The sequence below is a fragment of the Lipophrys pholis genome, assembly GCF_963383615.2.
Source record: "Lipophrys pholis genome assembly, chromosome: 4".
NCBI classification, from domain to species: Eukaryota; Metazoa; Chordata; class Actinopteri; order Blenniiformes; family Blenniidae; genus Lipophrys; species Lipophrys pholis.
The window spans coordinates 16,467,397-16,486,247 of NC_137637.1; the positions used below are offsets into that span (position 1 = coordinate 16,467,397).

The 18,851-nt window shown below is 42.5% G+C and overlaps 2 protein-coding genes across 2 annotated transcripts; both read left to right on the forward strand.

Moving 5' to 3' along the window:
* Positions 1-1,389: 1,389 nt before the first annotated feature.
* ubap1 (ubiquitin associated protein 1) lies at positions 1,390-8,789 on the forward strand. The gene is made up of 7 exons (XM_080462646.1): positions 1,390-1,547; positions 2,977-3,023; positions 3,176-3,300; positions 4,338-5,156; positions 5,262-5,420; positions 5,983-6,084; positions 6,180-8,789. Exons 2-7 carry the CDS (start codon positions 2,984-2,986, stop codon positions 6,318-6,320), a joined length of 1,386 nt encoding a protein of 461 aa, XP_080318772.1. The 5' UTR covers positions 1,390-1,547; positions 2,977-2,983; the 3' UTR covers positions 6,321-8,789.
* A 1,475-nt stretch (positions 8,790-10,264) lies between these two features.
* Positions 10,265-18,760, forward strand: dcaf12 (DDB1 and CUL4 associated factor 12). Its single transcript, XM_080461871.1, has 9 exons — positions 10,265-10,697; positions 12,139-12,429; positions 13,526-13,804; positions 15,183-15,243; positions 15,372-15,565; positions 16,602-16,667; positions 17,092-17,254; positions 17,617-17,795; positions 17,967-18,760. The coding sequence occupies exons 1-9, from the start codon at positions 10,638-10,640 to the stop codon at positions 18,123-18,125; spliced, it is 1,452 nt and encodes a 483-aa protein (XP_080317997.1). The 5' UTR covers positions 10,265-10,637; the 3' UTR covers positions 18,126-18,760.
* Positions 18,761-18,851: the final 91 nt, after the last annotated feature.

The following is an 18,851-nucleotide window of genomic DNA, read 5'->3' on the forward strand; positions in this document are numbered from 1 at the left end:
GCGCGCACTCGATTCTAAAAAAAAAAAAAAAAAAATGTGTCACACGCGCGCACTCGATTCTGGGGAGGAAAAAAAAGGATATTCACGCGTGGAATACAATATTGGCGTTTGGAACAAGACTAATAATAATAATAATAATAATAATGATAATAATAATAATAATAATAATAATAATAATAAGAAGAAGAAGAAGAAGAATGATCTCATAATCTGTTTAGATTATGAGTATTTACTGTTTAATGTTTGAGAGCAGTTGACAGCTCCTTAGTGTCTCTCCATTGCTTAGTATGCTTACTTACTGCTATGTTTCCTCTGTAGTTCTCAGTTCTCCAGGTCTGGAGCAGCTGGGCCCAATGCACCAGAGACGTTTCTCCCTCCATGAATCATTCTCATACAACCACTATTCTACCCTGATGACAGAGACAACCAACCTCTGCCGATGGGCTTCTAATTAGCTCATACATTTAAGTTCAAATAGTTTACAGACCTAACACGGAGAAGGTGATTGGTTCAAATACTGGCCAGGCATTTCTGTTCTCTCCATGCATGTGTAAGGTTTCTCTGAGTAACCAAGTTCTCTCCTACAGTCTGAAAACATGCATGTGAAGTTAACTGGTGAGTCTAAGTTGCCTCTAGGTGTGAATGGGAGTGTGTGTGGATTTTTGTCTCTGTGTTTGTCCTATGATGGACTGAAGACCTGTACAGGGTGTGTCCTGCCCTTACTCATAGTTAGCTGGGATTGTCTGCAGCAATTCAATTCAATTCAATTCAACTTTATTTATATTGCACCACATACAACACAGTTATTTCTAGGTGCTTTTAACAGAGAGAAACCCAACAAATCGCTGGTATCCTTCTGTGTCCCTGCAGAGGATAAACCTGTATAGAAGACTGGTGGATTGTATCAAAATGCACAATAAACATATAGCAATAGACTGACTGAACTGTAATACATTTTCCCCGTGCCCTTTGCATTCATGCACTGCAATTTCATAACTTTTGTAAAGAAAAGCAAGAGTTGACCAAAATGACCAAAAAGAACAACAACAGAAAAGAGGGGAAGTCAGAGCAAGTTTGGGCACAGGAGTCAAAAATATTCTATTTGTTATTTGGAAGAACAATCTCTAAGTGAAGATGCATTAACATTGTATTTTACCAAATATCACGCTGCACAATCATTGAGGAATACATGTCACACAAAAAGATAGCGTTCAACCAAAAAATGACACCAACAAACTGCACGTATTAAATTTTTATAATTAGTTTTAATAACGATTTAATTTACGTCGCATGGGCTCTCACTCATCCTGATTGCATCGTGTTCTCGTGCCACCCGGCAGCGCCATCACGCCGTGACGTAAGATAGGTGAGTGACGCCAGACAGGAACCAGAGGAAGGGAGCTTCACAAATCAAGATGGCGACCTACGCCGAAGCAGGAAAGGGGTTTCAGTGCAAATAAAGCTCACCGGGAGAGCACCCTACGCTGGAGTGACACCGCGACAAGCCGTCATTTGATTTTTGAGAGGACAGGACGGAGCAGATACTGGTGAGCGGGCTCTGAATTCACATGTTAACGGGAGTTTTCTGTGAGGGGCGGTGGCAGCAGCAGCAGCTCTCTCCTATCCAGACACATAACGTAGTAACCAGGCCACCGACGGAGCTAAGAGTGTTAGCATGAGCAGCCCGGCACCAGAAACCACCGGGCGCCGTGGCTCGTAACCATCACTGTATCTGTTAGAAAGTACAGGACGCCTCGAGGAAACGTCCCAGCGAACGCCGACTCCATGAACCGCCTGTACGCCGACTGGGAGCGGCCGAACTACCGTCAACCCAACAAAGTAGCAGCTTATCTTGAGATGTGGCGATCACAACTTAGGTGACAGTGCTTAAATCGAACATCAGGGTGTATGTCGGGCCAAAAAACATCGGTTTGAACACACACGTGATGGACATTGCGAATAAAATCGAGAATTGTAAATCTTTCGTGTTCGGGATAAGTCAGATGTGTTTTTTTTTTTTTTTTTATCTCTTTCCGTGTTCTTGAACTTAATTAACGAGTTGATCAGCACTAACGTGATCGTCCCGAATCTCGCACTCTTACCATCATTACAATACCTGACTTCTAGCTGCACACTTGTTGTGTCTAAGTTATTTAACCTGAAGTGGAGAGCCGTTATGTAGGTCACTACGGTGTACCTCCTGAGATAAACACTGCACGATTAAAGTTAACACTGCGTAGATCCGATGGAGAGAGGTGCGAGCAGACCACGAGAGAGCGAGCAGCTGGTCATGAGTTTGCCACGCAGATAAAATGAGCCGCTCTTACTTTAAAAACAACTACACAAACAAAGAGGCCAGAGTCTCACAAGGGCGCATGGTTGTTATGGTGTTTTTGTGTGTTTTTTTTTTTTACTACTATCCTGGAGGGTCACAAACTGCCATGAGCCAGTTCATATCAAATGTGCACCATTGGGGCTTTGAATACTGATTTTGCCAAATCAGCCATGGAACTGGAGCAAATCGCTCACATCTTCTTTGCGGGTCCAGTTCAGCACACAGATCAATGAGCAGATATGAAAACAGTTATTTCTCTGTGCTGATATTTACAGGCATGTGACTTCAGATTCAAGGGAAATTGAGCAATTCTGCTTTGGATGAAAGCTGGAAAATTTCAACTGGCACAAAATTCCTTTTTAGCTTTGATTAAAATAGTTCAACTGAACTGATTTAAACTATCCATCAGGTCGCAGCCAGTCACTACTGGTAAAAGACATAAACAATCACCCACATTAAAACAGTAATTGTGTGAATGCTGAAGGCTGTCATACATTAGTGATCCAAATCTATTATTATTATTAGTATTATTTCTTCCGTGCCACGCTATTTCTCATGCTAGCCTCATACCTGTGCATGTATTTTGAAATAATTTTATCACTGTTGCTGCTCGCTAGTTAATCCTCAAATTCTCATTTCAGAGACTAAATGGCTGCGAGGAAGTCTGGATCGGATGCATACAACAATGGCAAGCTTTTATAACTCTAATGATCGACTGTAAAAAAAACGAAATTAAATACTTATGTGTTTGTGTTGAGTCTCTTGCTGCCTGCAGGCTCAGCATTCACTTTTCTGACGTGTGCTTACTTTGAATTTCTTTCTGTGGTATTTTGCTTTCAGGGCCCGTCAGCTACCTTGATGAAGTTCCTTTCAAGATAAATGAGAAGTTTCGCTGTCCAGCAAAAGTGGGGTTGCCTGTCGGCTTCTGTGTGAGAGACTGTGGCTCGCTACTTCTGGAAACGCAGGTTAGTTTAATGTTAGTTGAGTTGTGACATCTATACAAGCATTTGATATCAATTTGTCTCGGGTATATTGTTTTAGAGACTCGTGGTAGTGTCCTCAACCCTGATGCAGCGGTCGGGGGATCTTGTATTTCCGGGCTTTAAATTTTGCGGCACTTCCCCCAGTTTGTTTCAAACTCCCGAATGTTCCCGAGGCATTGTGTGCAGAAGATCCCATTTATACGCTCGACCTCACAAGATCTCGATTTGCAACTCGAAAAACGATCAGTTTCACAACATTTAAAATAATTCTTGCGGCTTAAATACTCTTTCTTTGAGAGAGTCTGGCTTTTTTTTTCAGGTTGAATTGGTCAAGTGTTATTATGATATTTTAGCATGAGCTGCTGATATCCCAGAAACCCATGTGTGCTTGTTTCTCAAAAGCGCAGTTTGACGGCTGCAAATTCCGGTTCGTTTGTAAACATAGACTTTTGTGTGATCAGTTCTGGCAACTGCGGGTTGGAAGTTTGGGGAAATGAGTGTTAAATGTCTTGTTTTCGTGTATTGGTTTATTCTCTATGCAGAAGTGATGACTTTCATAGGAAGTATATTTTAAAGATTTTTTTTCTGGCAGTTACTTTAAGCTATATGTGTATTTACCTTAATTCTTGCCCTCCCTTTTTGACAACAGAGACATTCTAGATGGATGTAAATGATTTTTAGGTGCTCATAGTAGTCCAATGTTTGCAATATTAGTCTGCTAAGAGGTGGGCTGAGCCAGTTGTAGATGTCATCCTGAAAGTACGCATGTGAAGTAGAGAGCTGTAATACTAAGGTGTTAACATAGTTACAAGATTACATGCTGTCTGACTAGTATCACAACACAAGGATAGTATCCTTTTGATATAAAAAAAATACAGATTTACTGAAATTCAAATGCTTTTTTTCCAAATAAAGCCGGAGTTTCAGTATTATGTGAATGTTGGACTGATTATTCATACAAGTTGCTTGACTCTGTGCCTTTTGTCTTACTACCTTTCCTCGTGTCTCACCCTCAACAGTATGACTTTTCTCTGGAGAGGCGTAGTGTGCGCTGGGGGGTAGAACTGGCCGAGGCTCGGGCAGCAGAGGCCCGAGCAGAAGAGGCGGCAGCCAAGCAGGAGGCCGAGAGCAGGGAGTGTTTGGCCCAGGCTCAGGACATTGACCGTGGTGGCGGGACAAAGCCCAGGTCCTCTGCAGAGGACCAAGATCTTCCACCACCAGCGCTAAACCCTGTTTTGGCCGGTCTGAGCCATAACGCCATCCTCACTCCACTGCCCGCCCCAAGCTTCGGCCCCAGGAAAGCCCAACCCAGCATTCCTCAGCCACACAGTCTCAATCTCGCCGACTTTGAGCGGGAAGAGGATCCCTTCGATAAGCTGGAACTCAAAACTTTGGACGATAAGGAGGAACTGAGGAGCATTCTCCAGAGCCAGACTCAACCTCAGCCGCCTCCCTCTATGTCCCCACCAGACGTCTCTCAGCAAGGATCAGCATCACGTGGAAGCAGCCCATCTCCACCCAGCACCAACACCGGCCTATCGGCCAAACCGAGCTTTACCCACAAACCCAATGGGCTGGTTGCCTTGCTGGATATGGACAGAGTAGGGCATCCTGGAAGAGCAGCGTTTGACGCTGACGATCGACCCTGTAACATCCGCTCTCTGACTTTTCCTAAGCTCTCTGATTCTGGTGACCCAGAGCCAGTGAGGTACAGTCCAGTTCCTGCCCCTGCTCCCCAACAGAACCTGCCGAATGGCAGTCCCCCGGCCCTTCCCAAGACCCAAGTTATTGTTGCCCCTGAGCCACCGACTTTCACCAAGAGTGGCACACCAAAGCCAGTGAGTATAAGAGTACACCCTGCCATGTAGAGAAATGAAGACTGACTTGAGATGGTGAATAAATATTTTAGCCGAACTGAGATTTATTTGTGTTTCTAACACTAGGCCAACCCAGGGTCAGGGCCTGCTGGGCTGCCGTGTGGCGGGGCTCTTCTCAGCATGACCCCCAGTGAACGTCAGTGTGTGGAAACGCTTGTAGGCATGGGCTACTCTTATGAAGGTGTCCTACGAGCCATGCAAAGACAAGGACAGAATGTGGAGCAGGTGAGAACTCCAGATACCTACACACATTCTCTGCCTGGTGCTCGGCGATCCCAGTTCTGAATGTGTGCTTTTTCAATTACGGTGCGGTACTAATGCACAATATCTGTCCGTGTATATTTAGCCTTAAATTAAATAAAGGTTCTCCATCGTCCTGTCTGTTATTGTTTATTATTGTTGGTTTTGTACGGTTGGTATGAAATACTGAAAACAATGATGTCCTTGTCTAATCAGGGCCAGCAGAATATTTACGAATACAAGGGTAACTGGTATTATGCACTGACTGTTTGAATAGCTCACAAACCACGATCAATAAATCCTGGTTCAAACAAACATGATTTATTACTCTAAATATGCTGGTAGTGTAACATGTAACCCTTTTTGTCTCAAATTCAAAAAGGCTGTCTGATCAGCAGGAATAGAACCATGCCTTGCAATTACTGTAGATTTTTTTATTAAAATTTTTTCCAAAGGGAAAAACTAATAAGACATTGTCCTTATTGTAAAGGGATTTTAAGCCCACATGTTCATTTTAAACACACAACCGCCTCTTTGCTGGTGTAAGGTACTGGACTATCTCTTTGTCCACGGTCGTCTGTGTGAGCGGGGTTTTGATGCAACTGCGGTGGAGGAATGTCTAGAAATGTACCAGTGCTCAGAAGAAAAGGTTTGTGCGTTAAGTTATTTCAAAAATCAAAGTTCATTTCAATTACCTGGCTGAAGAAGTAACTTTTCTTTCTTTCTTTTTTTTCCCTGCCGTAGGCTTTGCAGTTCCTTGAGCTCATGTCAAGATTTGGTGAAATGGGTTTTGAGCGTGACGCCATCAAAGAGGTGCTGCTCGTCCACAACAATGATCAGGACAAAGCTCTTGAGGACCTGGTGGCTCGTGCCACGGCCAGCTGAGTCAAGAGAGTCCGCAAACCAAAGCTCTTCACGGGGCACGCCTCCCTCGACCACCCAACAGCCCCGTTTCCTTCTGCCTCTCCTGTTACATCATGCCCTGCTCCTGCCTCGGCTGGAAGGGACAGCTGGGAGACCCTTGTATTTCTCTCTGTGCTAAAATGTATTGTGTCTCTGCACTTCTTAAAAGACTGTGTGCCTAGAGTGGAGGGCGTTAAACTGCAACGACATTGGTGGTGTTGGGTTCCAGGATTTGGTACCGTTTGGATTTTTTTCAAGAAGAAGCAGCAGCGACTGAAAGCAGCGCAGAAAGCGCCTTGCTATTCCGATGCCATTCTAATCGGACTGCGGGTGGAACTGCAGAACAGAACAAGGAGACGCTGGTGAGCGGCTCAAGAGTGCATCAGTGAAAGGTCATTGAACTTTGGAAACTCCCAAACAACTAAGCTGCCATCTTCCACTGCTCACTGCAGACCCAGATGGCAGCGGCAACGAGAGAGGACCTTGTGGAGGCTCTCTTAAGACTGAACCTTCTATTATTAAAAAAAAAAAGGAAGAAGAGAAAAGGCAGAGAATTAACTCATGAAGTGCCCTCTGTGCTGTGGTGCCCTCCACCTCTTTGTTTGACTTCATGCTTTCTCTCGTCTGTTTTTCTGTTCCATTTGGGCACTTTTTTTTTTCACACTTTAAGGATTTTCTGTCTTCGCTTTCTGTTTCAGGAACTCCGTATTAGGTAATTTTGTCATAACTCGGAACACAAGCGCATTGCTTGCGCTGTTTGGTCTTCAACCTGCACTGGAATAGCTTCGCTAAAGAAGTGGGGAGAGGCAGAACCGCTCTTCTGGCGGAAGTTTAGGATGACGCCACAAATCTTTGGCGACACACGTTTCATACTTGTCATCTTATTTAAACTAGTACACTGACACTTTGATTTAAAAGAGTTTGATATGGCAACGTAAGATATGTTAACCGACAAACGTGACGCTTCTGACTGTCAAGGACTTTTGCTTGCCGACTGGGAGAGCGTGAGTGGTTTAATCGAAGAAGAAAGAATTGAATCACAGTGCAATAGACTTTTTTTTTTTTCATTTTGTGTGACTGTTGATTGGCACTTTGAGCCTCAAGTAATTGTTGGGAGGTAATGGATGGTCTTTAAGCCTTGCTGGAAATTTGGATATTGATACAAAAAGTGTTTTGTTTTTTTTTTCCCCAAAATTAAAACAAATCTCTCAAATTGTATAAAATACTGCATCTTTTAATTGCAAGTGACTTTTGATTTGACTTGTCCACTAAATATTGAAATTTTACTTTAGCTGGCGTCTCTGCAGTCAAAAAAGGTCAAAAGCATTTTCCAACCTGTTGATTGGGTGCATTCATTCAAAAGAAGGCTCAGTGTAATACTTTGTTTGTACGTGTGATGATGATGATGATGGACCATGTTTGGAAAACAAGTTGCATGATTTGCAAAGATGGCAGACGTTTCCCATAATCTTGAGCTGTGTGGTTTTGATGGGGATTGTGAGAGGCATGGTAACAGATTAAGGGCTTAAAGCGAGCAAAATGTGACTCAGAGAACTGGCCTCTGTTCGAATGAAAGGAGGAGATTTCTGATCACCAATCTGTTTGAAAACAAACTAGTTGCAGTGCGTTTCGCTGCAGACATGGACATGAGTTGTTTTTTTCCCCCCTCGTCCGTTAGAAAACATTTCAGAACGGCTATGTGCAGAACAAATTGTACCAGTGGCGTGCACAAGTATGAGCTTGCAGTGAATCAACTTCCCGAAACCCGCACACGTTGCAGTGTTTGCTTCACAAGTCATTAATCGGTCAATTCAGTCAAACTTTGGCTATTTCTGTCGGTATGCCTTGCACTCCTGCTGCAGGTAAGAAACCTGTCGTTGGCACAGTTTCGGTGAAATGACTTGAGCCAGCATTTTAAACTCCCACGATGTGATGGACAGGTAAACGTTTTCACTTAGTGTTTTTGAAATTGCCTTCCTTTTTATTTACCGAGATTAAACCGAAGCATACACTTACCGATCACACAGAAACATAAGTGGTATTATTGTCGCCAGACTTGACTCGAGTGTGGTTTAGTTCACCAGAGCTAAAGCAAGTTAATGTCCACTTGCTTCTGCTCTGACGGCCACTCAATGTGAAGCTGATCATAGTGTAGAAAGTTCAGGACCTCCTCCGGTTCCTGTCCGGACCTTCGAGCTGTGCGGGGATGCGGTGCAACCGGATTCTCATTCTTTTCGGGGATGTTGTTGTTGAGGGTTGCTTTTTCAAGGTTCACATCTAAGTCACTGCATAACGGATCTAATAAACATTGAAATATTTTAATAGTATAAATAAAGGTTGGTGAGCTGAGTGTTCTTTCCCAGGCTCCTAAAGTGTGATTCACAAACTGTTCACTTTCCTCTTGGATTATTTGCAAAATTCACATGATTAAATGTTCACATCTTTTCAGTGGTGGGACTGCTTTGTGATTTCTCGAGCTCAATGTGATAATGGCTTCCTTAGGTGTGATCACAGAAGACGGATTGGGGTTTAGAAAGCCGGTGAGGATGTAGAAGTCCTCCATGCCTCATTTCTCTGTTTTACTGCAAACACATTTTAATTCTTTCAGTCCTGTTGACAAGACAATAGCAATAAAGATTGTCTGGGAACATACAAAAACAAGGTTAGGTCAGTACAATATGGAACAGAGTAGTGGTCTGCCTTTAACAACCAGTATAAATAAGCTGAGGAGAATAGAAAGTCATGTTGAACAATAGCTAATCTGAGTTAAATTCTTACATTGTGCAACCCAACTCTATGGTATCGTACACCAAGGCTACCTTGATCTTGTAAATCCATCTACCCATCTTCTACCCTGCATTACCCAGGTGAAGGTCGCTGGATCCCAGATCCTACCACTATTGCTGATGTTAGATAACAGGTTACACTCTGGATCAGTCGTCTGTCCACAGGACAGAACAGGAAGACATATGCTCACATTCACACTCACACATATGAGGGAATTTGGAGTTTGCAGTTATCCTCAAAGTCTTGTTTCTGAACCGGGAGAGGACTCACACGCAGGTAGAATATGCAAATATCACATAGAGGAGCCCAAACCAACTCGAAACCGAGAATATTTTCTCGCTGTGTGATGAGTGCTCGCCTTTTACCCCACTGTGCAGCCCGGGTCGTCAAACTGTGTGGGAGGATTAGTCCTGAATGCTGGACTGTTTATTTTTTTTACATTATGCTCAACTGAACTTCATATGCAGTGCATACATAAATACATAAACATAAAAGTCTAAAAATTATAACATATTAGGGTTTATTTGTGTTGTGATCCATAATCATCAAGAACTTCTCATGCTGCTACTGAGATGCTTTTAATTAGCAATCTTTTTGGTTTATATATATACGGTCTGCAATTTCCCCCCCATTTTTGAGGATGTTTTTTTGCTATTGTAATTAGTCCCTGTTACACTTAGAGCAAAACCAGTCATGAATTTATATATATATATATATATATATATATATATATATATATATAATGCAGATACTCAAGGCATTCCCTCAACCCCCACAGTTTTCACAGTTTTCTTGTATAAAAAACACAAACTTTTTTTTACGGTTTTTTTACATTATACCTGTATTATAGAAATATTTCAATAGATTTGAATTTGTGTATTTGATTTCATCACTTCTGAAAACCTAATTGGAGCGAGACAGAGAGAGAGAGAGAGAGAGAGAGAGAGAGAGAGAGAGAGAGAGAGAGAGAGAGAGAGAGAGAGAGAGAGAGAGAGAGAGAGAGAGAGAGAGAGAGAGAGAGAGAGAGAGAGAGAGAGAGAATTTGTAATATCAACACAGACGTCACGGCGTTTCCTTTACGCGTGTGACGTGAACGCGCACGCACAACGCTGCCGTGCACGTACGACCTTGTTTTTGTTGATGATGTTTAATTTGAGTGCGGCTGCGCGCGGCTCAATGCTTCTCGCCGTTGCTGCTGACGCGACTTGGCAGGAAAAAAAAGAGAAAGCGTTAACCCGCTGACTTTTATTATTGACTCTGGCGAAACTGCACACTCCGTGTGGCCCAGGCGTCGCGTTATTCGGCCGGCGAGGCAGGAAGACATCGATTGGAATTTTAACGATAATCTGAGTCTGGGACTAGCCAATCTCATCCGTATGTGATCGCCCTTCCTCGTCGTCGGACGCTGCCAGGGAGGGCCGAGCAACAAAATAGCTTATCGCCATTATATGATCCAGTGTCCAGCGTCGCTTTTACCCTCCATGTGGGTGAGGGAGCTGTGTGTGTCAGATTATGGCGAGAAAAACAGTTAGCAGGAAAAGGAAGGCAGGAGAGCCCAAGGACCAACAACAGGTAGGCGGAAACCGGTGCGGCTCCTTATTAGCTCGGAATGCTAACATGCTAACTAGCACTGGGCTCGCCAGTTCGGGCTGATATGAGATATGGCGATTGAAGAATATCGGTGACATTTCAACAGAATAACAATTAAATCACACGAGTCCAAGATGCACCAGAATTACCGACGTGACCGACTAAACGGTGTTTTCTCATGTGAATGTCAATATTAGCCGTGGTTAGCATGGCGGTAATTCGTTGTCATTACTGCTAACATTAGCCACCTCGTCTGATCGCTGGGTCTGTTTTCCACCAGTTATAAGACTTAAATGAGATTGTCGTTACGAGCTGAACACAAACTGACATACACATAGCCTCGTGGGTCCTCACTAATGAGTTTGTTGATTGACACCTGTGCCGTTGATGACCAGTTAAAACCGTTTCCCTTTTAATGACGAGCTAACGTTAGCTGGATCATGACCCAGACAGGCGACCACTGATCGATCCAGGGGAATGAAGTGGGCATGAATCGACTGACAGCGTTACTCATCATTAAGATTTTGCTGACGTGCGATGACATGACATGACACACATTTAGGTTGTTGATCCATTAAAAGCCACTTTTGCTGACTCGGATAACCACTGTGTCAGTAAAGCTGCCATAACGTAAACAAGTTGAAATCGACCACATCCATATTCACAGTAAAAAACTTTTTTTTCATGTGTTACTGTCATTGGGAGAAAATCTATTTTAATCATAAACTAATGAAGGCATTTTGGCTATGAGCTTAAGTATCTACCTCAGGAAATTCTAGTTGCATGTGTTATTCACATCCCCAATAGCCTGTGTGACTGCAACTGTTCACAAACCAATCAAGTAAATTAATCATCCAAGTCCTCAGAAGGATTAACACTAAACACCACCACAGCTTCATTTGCAAAGAATAGTGTTCACAATTAGAGGAAACATAATTTTTCCCTACTCTGGTTTAGTGTAAATATTCAGCTCTCATTTAGTTACAGAAATTGTACAATGAAAGATATAATCTCTAAAGCATAACTCCCCCATATGTTCCAAATTAAGTGATAAATGAGTTCCTGATGCAAATATCAAAGCTGATTTTTGTTCTCCATTAACAAGCAACAAATTGTTTCAAATGTGAAATGATGTGTACAAATCAATACTTTTCTCCTTGTGTATTTTAGTAAATGAGATTTTCTTTAAGAAGGCTCTGATAATTAGCAATAGTTTGCACTGACATGGATCGAGTGAGACGTGTCGAGTCACTGCCTCGGCACAGTTGAAGACTATTGAGTTGGCACTTGCTCGATTAAAAAAAAATCTTTAATCTTCTAACTTGAAGTAGCACTATTTTCCAATTGGCAGGAGTTGTGGTGTTTTCCACGACGCAGTTAATTTATAGGTGCTTGACTTTTCTCTCCCTCTCTTCCTCCACAGCTGGGCTGGTGTCAGGCGCCACACAAGCGGAGTCGTGTTTCCTGTTCATCGCGTCATGCCCAGCAGTGGTGGTGCAGTAGGCACTCCGTGGTCTGTGCCATCCGGGGGCGAGAGTTCAGACCTCAGCAGCAGCACGAGTTGCGGCTGCAGCGAAGCCTGCGGGGCTTCGCGGCTGGCAGGCTCCCCGGCATCCTCAAGGAGAAGGAGTTCTCACTGGGACGACTCAATAAGGTGTTCGCCTCGCAGTGGCTCAACCACCGGCAGGTGGTGTGCGGGACCAAGTGCAACACGGTGAGATGCACCAACATCTATTCCAATATCGCCTTCTTAACTTGTACACGTATGATTATTTCTCTGGATATCGGAGTGCAGGGTGAGGTCTCCAACCCTGTAGTAGCGGAACAAATCTCTGCGTCAGGGGAATGACTTTTCCCAGCAAGAAATATAATTTGTGTCGATGCTCAGAGGAATTAATTAAAGGATACAAGTAAGAACATTAATGCTGAATTTGATAGAGTGGTAATGGAGATGGATTAAAATCTTAAAATACTGATGGAGTTTTGCATTTTATTGCCTGTTGATTTCTACAGCCATTAATATCTAATGTTGTGATTAGATATTAGGGGCAGTTTAGAAACATTTCTGGAGGAATCCCACTGTATATAGTATTATAGTTGGAATTAAAAGGATTTTGTTGTTGATAAAGTTACTTTGAGGGAGTTCCAGTACAGACGTGCAGTCCAAATGAAACAACTTTAGACATTTTGTATGGAATAAACACGCATTGCAGTTTAATCTTTCAATTGTACTTAGTTGATGCTTATGGGGAAATTAAATCCTTTGCATAAACATTATTAGGAGAATCACCGTTAACAGACAAAACCAAGAAATCTAACTGGACTGATGGGGCGCAGGAAGTGCCACTGTAAAAACCTATTTATAATGTCAGTCCCATATCGTTTGAAGGAGCTTGCAAATAAGAGATGTTTGCATGGGTGTTGAGACTTTTACTGTATATTTTTGGAAAGTTTCACTTTGCAGTGATGCATGTTCTTGTCTGAGTGTTAGGAAATGCAAATGTGAGTTCAAGTGAGTAAGTTGAGGTTGGTGAAGATTGTATTTAAAGCTTTACTTTAATCATTTTGGATTAGCCACAAACTAATTTGTCTACACATCAAGTTGATTCATTTTGTGTTTGAAATAATGACTTCACACTATTTTAGTTGGCTTTCAATAATACTTTTGGCTGGGAAACATCTTTTATTATCAGTATTTTTCAGTTTGCTAAGTGTCAGTTTAATCTCCGTACAAACATAGTTGTTATATTTTTGGTCGTAGTGTTGTGGATGCACGTCTAACCGCTGTTTTGCTCTCCCTTCACCTCCAGCTTTTTGTCGCTGATGTCCTGACGGGACAGATAACGCGCATTCCCATGCTGAAGGACAGGGAATGCCGTGACGCTGGCACCGGGACTTTGGGTGCGGTGGTTGCAGGGCGACATTACCACACCACCGGAGGCTCCCGTGCACGGCTCGACCAGCAGGGCTGTGGGATCCACGCCATCGAGCTCAACCCCTCAAGAACTCTGCTCGCCACCGGAGGAGACAACCCCAACAGCCTGGCCATCTACCAGCTGCCCACACTGGACCCCGTTTGTGTTGGAGACGTAAGATGCTTGGTTTTCTTGACATTTAATAATATCTCGATGCCATGGTGTTGCATATGAACTTGGATTTTCAGCCTGAATAGTGAATCGACGTGATTCGAGGCTTCAGTTTGGACTAGTGTGTAGTAAAACTTGGGGACTTCTCCCTCCTGAACGATCTTCATGCATCCGTTGTGAGATGGAAAGGGCTTCATGAGCCGAACAGTACAAACTCGACTTTTCTCTTTAGAAAGGGGCTTTTTTTTTTTAGGGGTGCTGATAACAAAACCGTGAAGTCCCATCATGCAGTGCATTGATGCCCGCAGTTTAGATCAAGTGTAGGTTTCAACGCAAGGCATTGACAAGTGGGGCTGCTTTAGAGGTTCAATCACATGTTCGTGTTCAACAATCCATTCTCAAACTCATTTGGATTTGATTTTTTTTTAACCTATTTTACATTGTTTAAGTATTCACCACTGCATGAGAGATGCAGACGATCAAACCTGTGGCCAATTTAAAATAACCAGTCAGCCTGATAGGAGAAAGTTAAAATCCTCCGAAAGGCCAAAGCTTAGATTCCAACCTGGACATTTTGGCTGTAACAATTGTATTATGTTCATCAATACTACAGGTTTTTTTTTGTTTTTGTTTTTTTTAAAGCTAACATTTTGAGCTCGTTAATGAGTGATGTATCTTAGCAGTCAAGTTATTTTTGCCTTTGGCCTCAAAGATGTTCACATTTGTTTATCCAAGCACGAATCGTCTCCTTAAGTGCAGGATTAATTTCCGTTGGTATATCTTTTAATAATCCACACAGAATACACTCAAAGAAGTACTGTGATTCCTCAGCCCCCATTTTAGAGCCAGAATTTCAGGTTCTTGTTGAAAATCTTTGATGGCAGGTTAGGATGCTGCTCAGCTCCAGTCAAGCCACATAATTACCCTGGAAGTGATTCAGAGACGTGCGTTGTTGTGTTTACTGACGGTGTGCCCTGATTGGAGAACAGCAGGGCTGTCCTGTTCGAGCATAACAGTGTTGTTACTTTTGCTCGAGTGGCAGAATAGGTGACAAAAAGATTATTAAAATGGCTGTGTCCAAGTCAAATTACAGTAAAGAGACTTTTTTTTTTATTTATTTTTTTATTGAATATCGTCTAGAAAATGTAATTCCTCCTCGGAATGGTAAAATGATTCTCAACTGGCCCAGAGAGTAAGGTTAAGTATTTTTACTGGGATGTTTCTCTTAAAGTCTTTCCTTCAATTACAAAAGATTGAAAATTCCACTGTTCGTATTCACCTTGATAATGACTTGTTAGTTTTGTCTTGCCAGGCTGTACAGCGTTCATATTGACACACGCATTGTTTTACAAGCTTTACTGAGCAACTATTTGTTTTTCAGGATGGTCACAATGATTGGATATTCTCCATCGCATGGATCAGTGACAACATGGCAGTTTCTGGTGCGTTTTCCTGAGCGTTTGCTGAATGATCTGGAAATTACAGAGATGCCGTGATGACGAGGATGCCACTTTTATGTCAAGTAGATGTATATTTAGAAATGATAGACACTCTCGTCGTGGTTCTGTAGGGTCCAGAGACGGCTCCATGGGGCTGTGGGAGGTCACGGAGGAAGTGATGAGCCAGGCTGAGAAAAGTCAGAACGAGGAAACGGTACCATCATACGCTCACATCTCCCACCGTGCCCTCAAGGACATCCCCAAGGAATACACCAACCCGTACAACTGTAAAGTCCGTGCTCTGGCCTTCAACAACAACCACAAGGTGAGTCTCAAGCTCAGATTATGTGCCTATAAAAATAGTGGAAAGAGCTGATTTTAGGAAAACACATCATGTAGTAATGTCAGAGTTTGATCTTTACAAGAATAACTCATTATATATGCAAGTATTACAAATAAAACTTAACAGTTGTTCCAAGCATGTGTTGGCACTAGGTGCACTTGCACATCACTTCTGGTGTAATCCAGTGTAAAGAAAAGTCTTCACCTGTTATTGGGAATCACATTTGTGGTTTCATTATCATGTTTTAATTTATGGACATCAAATGTGGATTCAGCTTTCGTTCCATCACCATAATGTCTTTAGGATATTGAGTGAGGGTGTCAAACATACGACCCGTCGGCCAAAACCAGCCCACATAAAGGTCCAGTGCAGTGCCCGGGATGAAATTGCTTTAGAAAAAATAAAGAAGCCATTCATTTCGTTCTTTTAATTCAAATTTTGGCAAGATTACCAGTCATAACAGAACCAGAACTAAAGATCCAACTGCAGCAGGTTGCTACAGTGAAGGAACGCCACCTTTTTTTGTTAACTGGAGGGACATATTGAACGTCAAACGTTTCACAACATAAACCTACTCTTTTTTTTTTTTTTTTAATTTTAAATTTTTTTGTAATAAAATATTTTTATGTATTTATGGACTATAATAGTATTTTACAGCACTGGGGTAAACTATGAAATTATGGGATTCTCAAAACATGTATATATATATATATATATATCTTCTCTTTATCCTTCCATTATTTAACTATCAAACATTTCATTTTGTGCCTGTCATGTTGTAGTTGAATAAACATCGTTAGATATTTAATTGGCATTATATGGTATGAAAAAGTTGGTTAACTCTTCTCTCTTTTTGATACGTTGTTTGAAACCAGCACTCTTTATTTACCTGTTAACAGGTAATGTGGATGGTGAAAGAGCTCTAGATGACTGCTGTGTCACCAGATTGTGTGTTTTGAGATGTAGGTGAAGTTGCATTGCATTCAATTCTTGGTTTTCACTCTTTTTGTCTTTTCAGGAACTGGGTGCTGTTTCCTTGGATGGCTATTTCCACCTGTGGAAAGCGGAGCACAACTTGTGCAAGGTACAATGCAGAGATGGATTTTGTCCTGTGGGTATTTAAATGCTTTGCGCCGTCCCCCTGGTGGTGCATTGGGTTGTCTTGACCTTGAGCGTAGGTCTCGGTTACTGCAGGAAGGGCCGACGTATTAAAAACTGGTAGAGTCTACAGTGCGACTTGCTGCAGAGGCCCCTGTAAAGGGGAGCCGCTGAATCGACACCGACTCTTCCAATTGTATGCATTGCCAATTCAGTCTTTAAGTTTTCCACCATAAAAGTAGTCGCCCTTCATTATTCCTTTATTTCTTGTTCCTCTTTTAATGTCACTTTATTGTCAAAATATTCATAATAGTTTCTCAAACACCAGTCAGGCTTTTCATTTTTCAAACACAAAAAGGTTTCCCACTAAGAAGCCCCCATCTTCCAACCTGGTGTGTCTCTCTTACCAGATACTGTCCACCAAGCTGCCTCACTGCAAGGAGAATGTGTGTCTGGCATACGGACAGGACTGGTCAGTGTACGCTGTGGGTTCTCAGGCCCACGTTTCCTTTCTGGATCCACGCCAGCCGACACACAGCATCAAGTCTGTTAATTCCAGAGAGAGGGGGAGCGGTAAGTGACCTAGAAACTTTCATACAAGTTGATAAGACTAATGCTGACAGAAGTACCTAAAGCACCCGGATAGCCACAAATTTAAGTAAACCTAGAACCTGGAGTATTCGTAATGCTTTTTTTTTTTTGTGTGGTTTAAATAATCAATTTTCACATAATGTGTGTTCTTGGTATTTTATAGCATTTGCCGCACACAGTGTGAGGATGAGCTGCTGTCTGTGTGTTTAGGGTACTGTAAAGCACGGGGATCTGTGCATGATGATTCTCAAAGGAGTAACGTTTGGAAGTTAAAACGCACAAAGTAGATGACCGAGATTTACTCATGAGTATCTTTACATTGACGTGTCTGTCTGCCCGTGCAGGGATCCGTTCGGTGAGTTTCTACGAGCACATTGTGACGGTGGGCACCGGCCTTGGTTCTCTTCTCTTCTACGACATCCGGGCTCAGAGGTTCCTGGAAAACCCTTTCAATCCATCCGGAGTGTATCGGAAGTGTCCTGGAGATGGCATCCTCAAGCTCACTACAGGGAAAGGCTGGCTGGTATACAGTGTTTGTTTCCTTCATGAGCGTGCTGTGAATGTGATCACTCCTGTAGCAACACAGCCTTCAACAATGTAGATAAATGTTTTTGTTGTCGTTTGTTGTTTGTTGTTTGTTTTTTTTTTTAAATCTGCTGACACATCATTTGCCTACTCTCTGCCTTGCTTTCAGAATCACGATGAGACGTGGAGGAGTTACTTCTCGGACATTCATTCTTTCCCCAACGCGGTATACACCCACTGCTACGATGACTCTGGCACCAAACTGTTCGTAGCAGGCGGACCACTCTGCTCGGGCTTGCACGGAAACTACGCGGGACTGTGGAGCTAGCTTTTCTTTTTCTTTTTTCTTCTTCTTCTTCTTCCCTCCACCTCCCTTGCTCTGCCACGTCATCGCTGTCCGGATCTTTGCTGAACCAGCGCCACCCCCCTCCCATTTCTCTCTTTCTTCAGGTTCTTGAACATAGCCGTCACCGGTGTCCCCCTTTGGTCACTGAACCTCATTCTGTTTTGCTCACACATGGACTCAGGAGCATGATCTTCCCATCACGGCTTGCAATATTGCTGTTGTGTATATTTGTGTCCATAAACACACATTATTTTCTCATCCATTCTACTTTTCCCCCTCCAGTTTATATATACATATATAAAAATGTACAAACAATTAACCAATAATTTTTCAAGAGCTGCAAAGGCTGCCACCGAGGAACTCAAAACATGATCTTTTTTTTGTTGTTGTTTTTAAATACCATCAGAAAATGATCAGTCCTACATGTTGTCACCTTCTTAAGACATTTTTCATTCAACCTGCAGGGATTAGGCTGTGGTGTTTTGCTGGCTTGTTTTTTAATGTAAGGATAGTGTCTAATGCTGCTTCCTCTGTGATAAATAACGGTGTCTTTGTGGAAAAAAAAAACAAACAAACAAAAAAAAAAAGCCTTGTGGAGTTTTCTCCCAAAAGTTCGTTTTCATTGTCTCACTATAAAGGACGGGCAGTAAAGGAGAAGAACGGGGGACGAAAGACCAGAGAGACAATTTTCAGAGACTGATCTTGAGT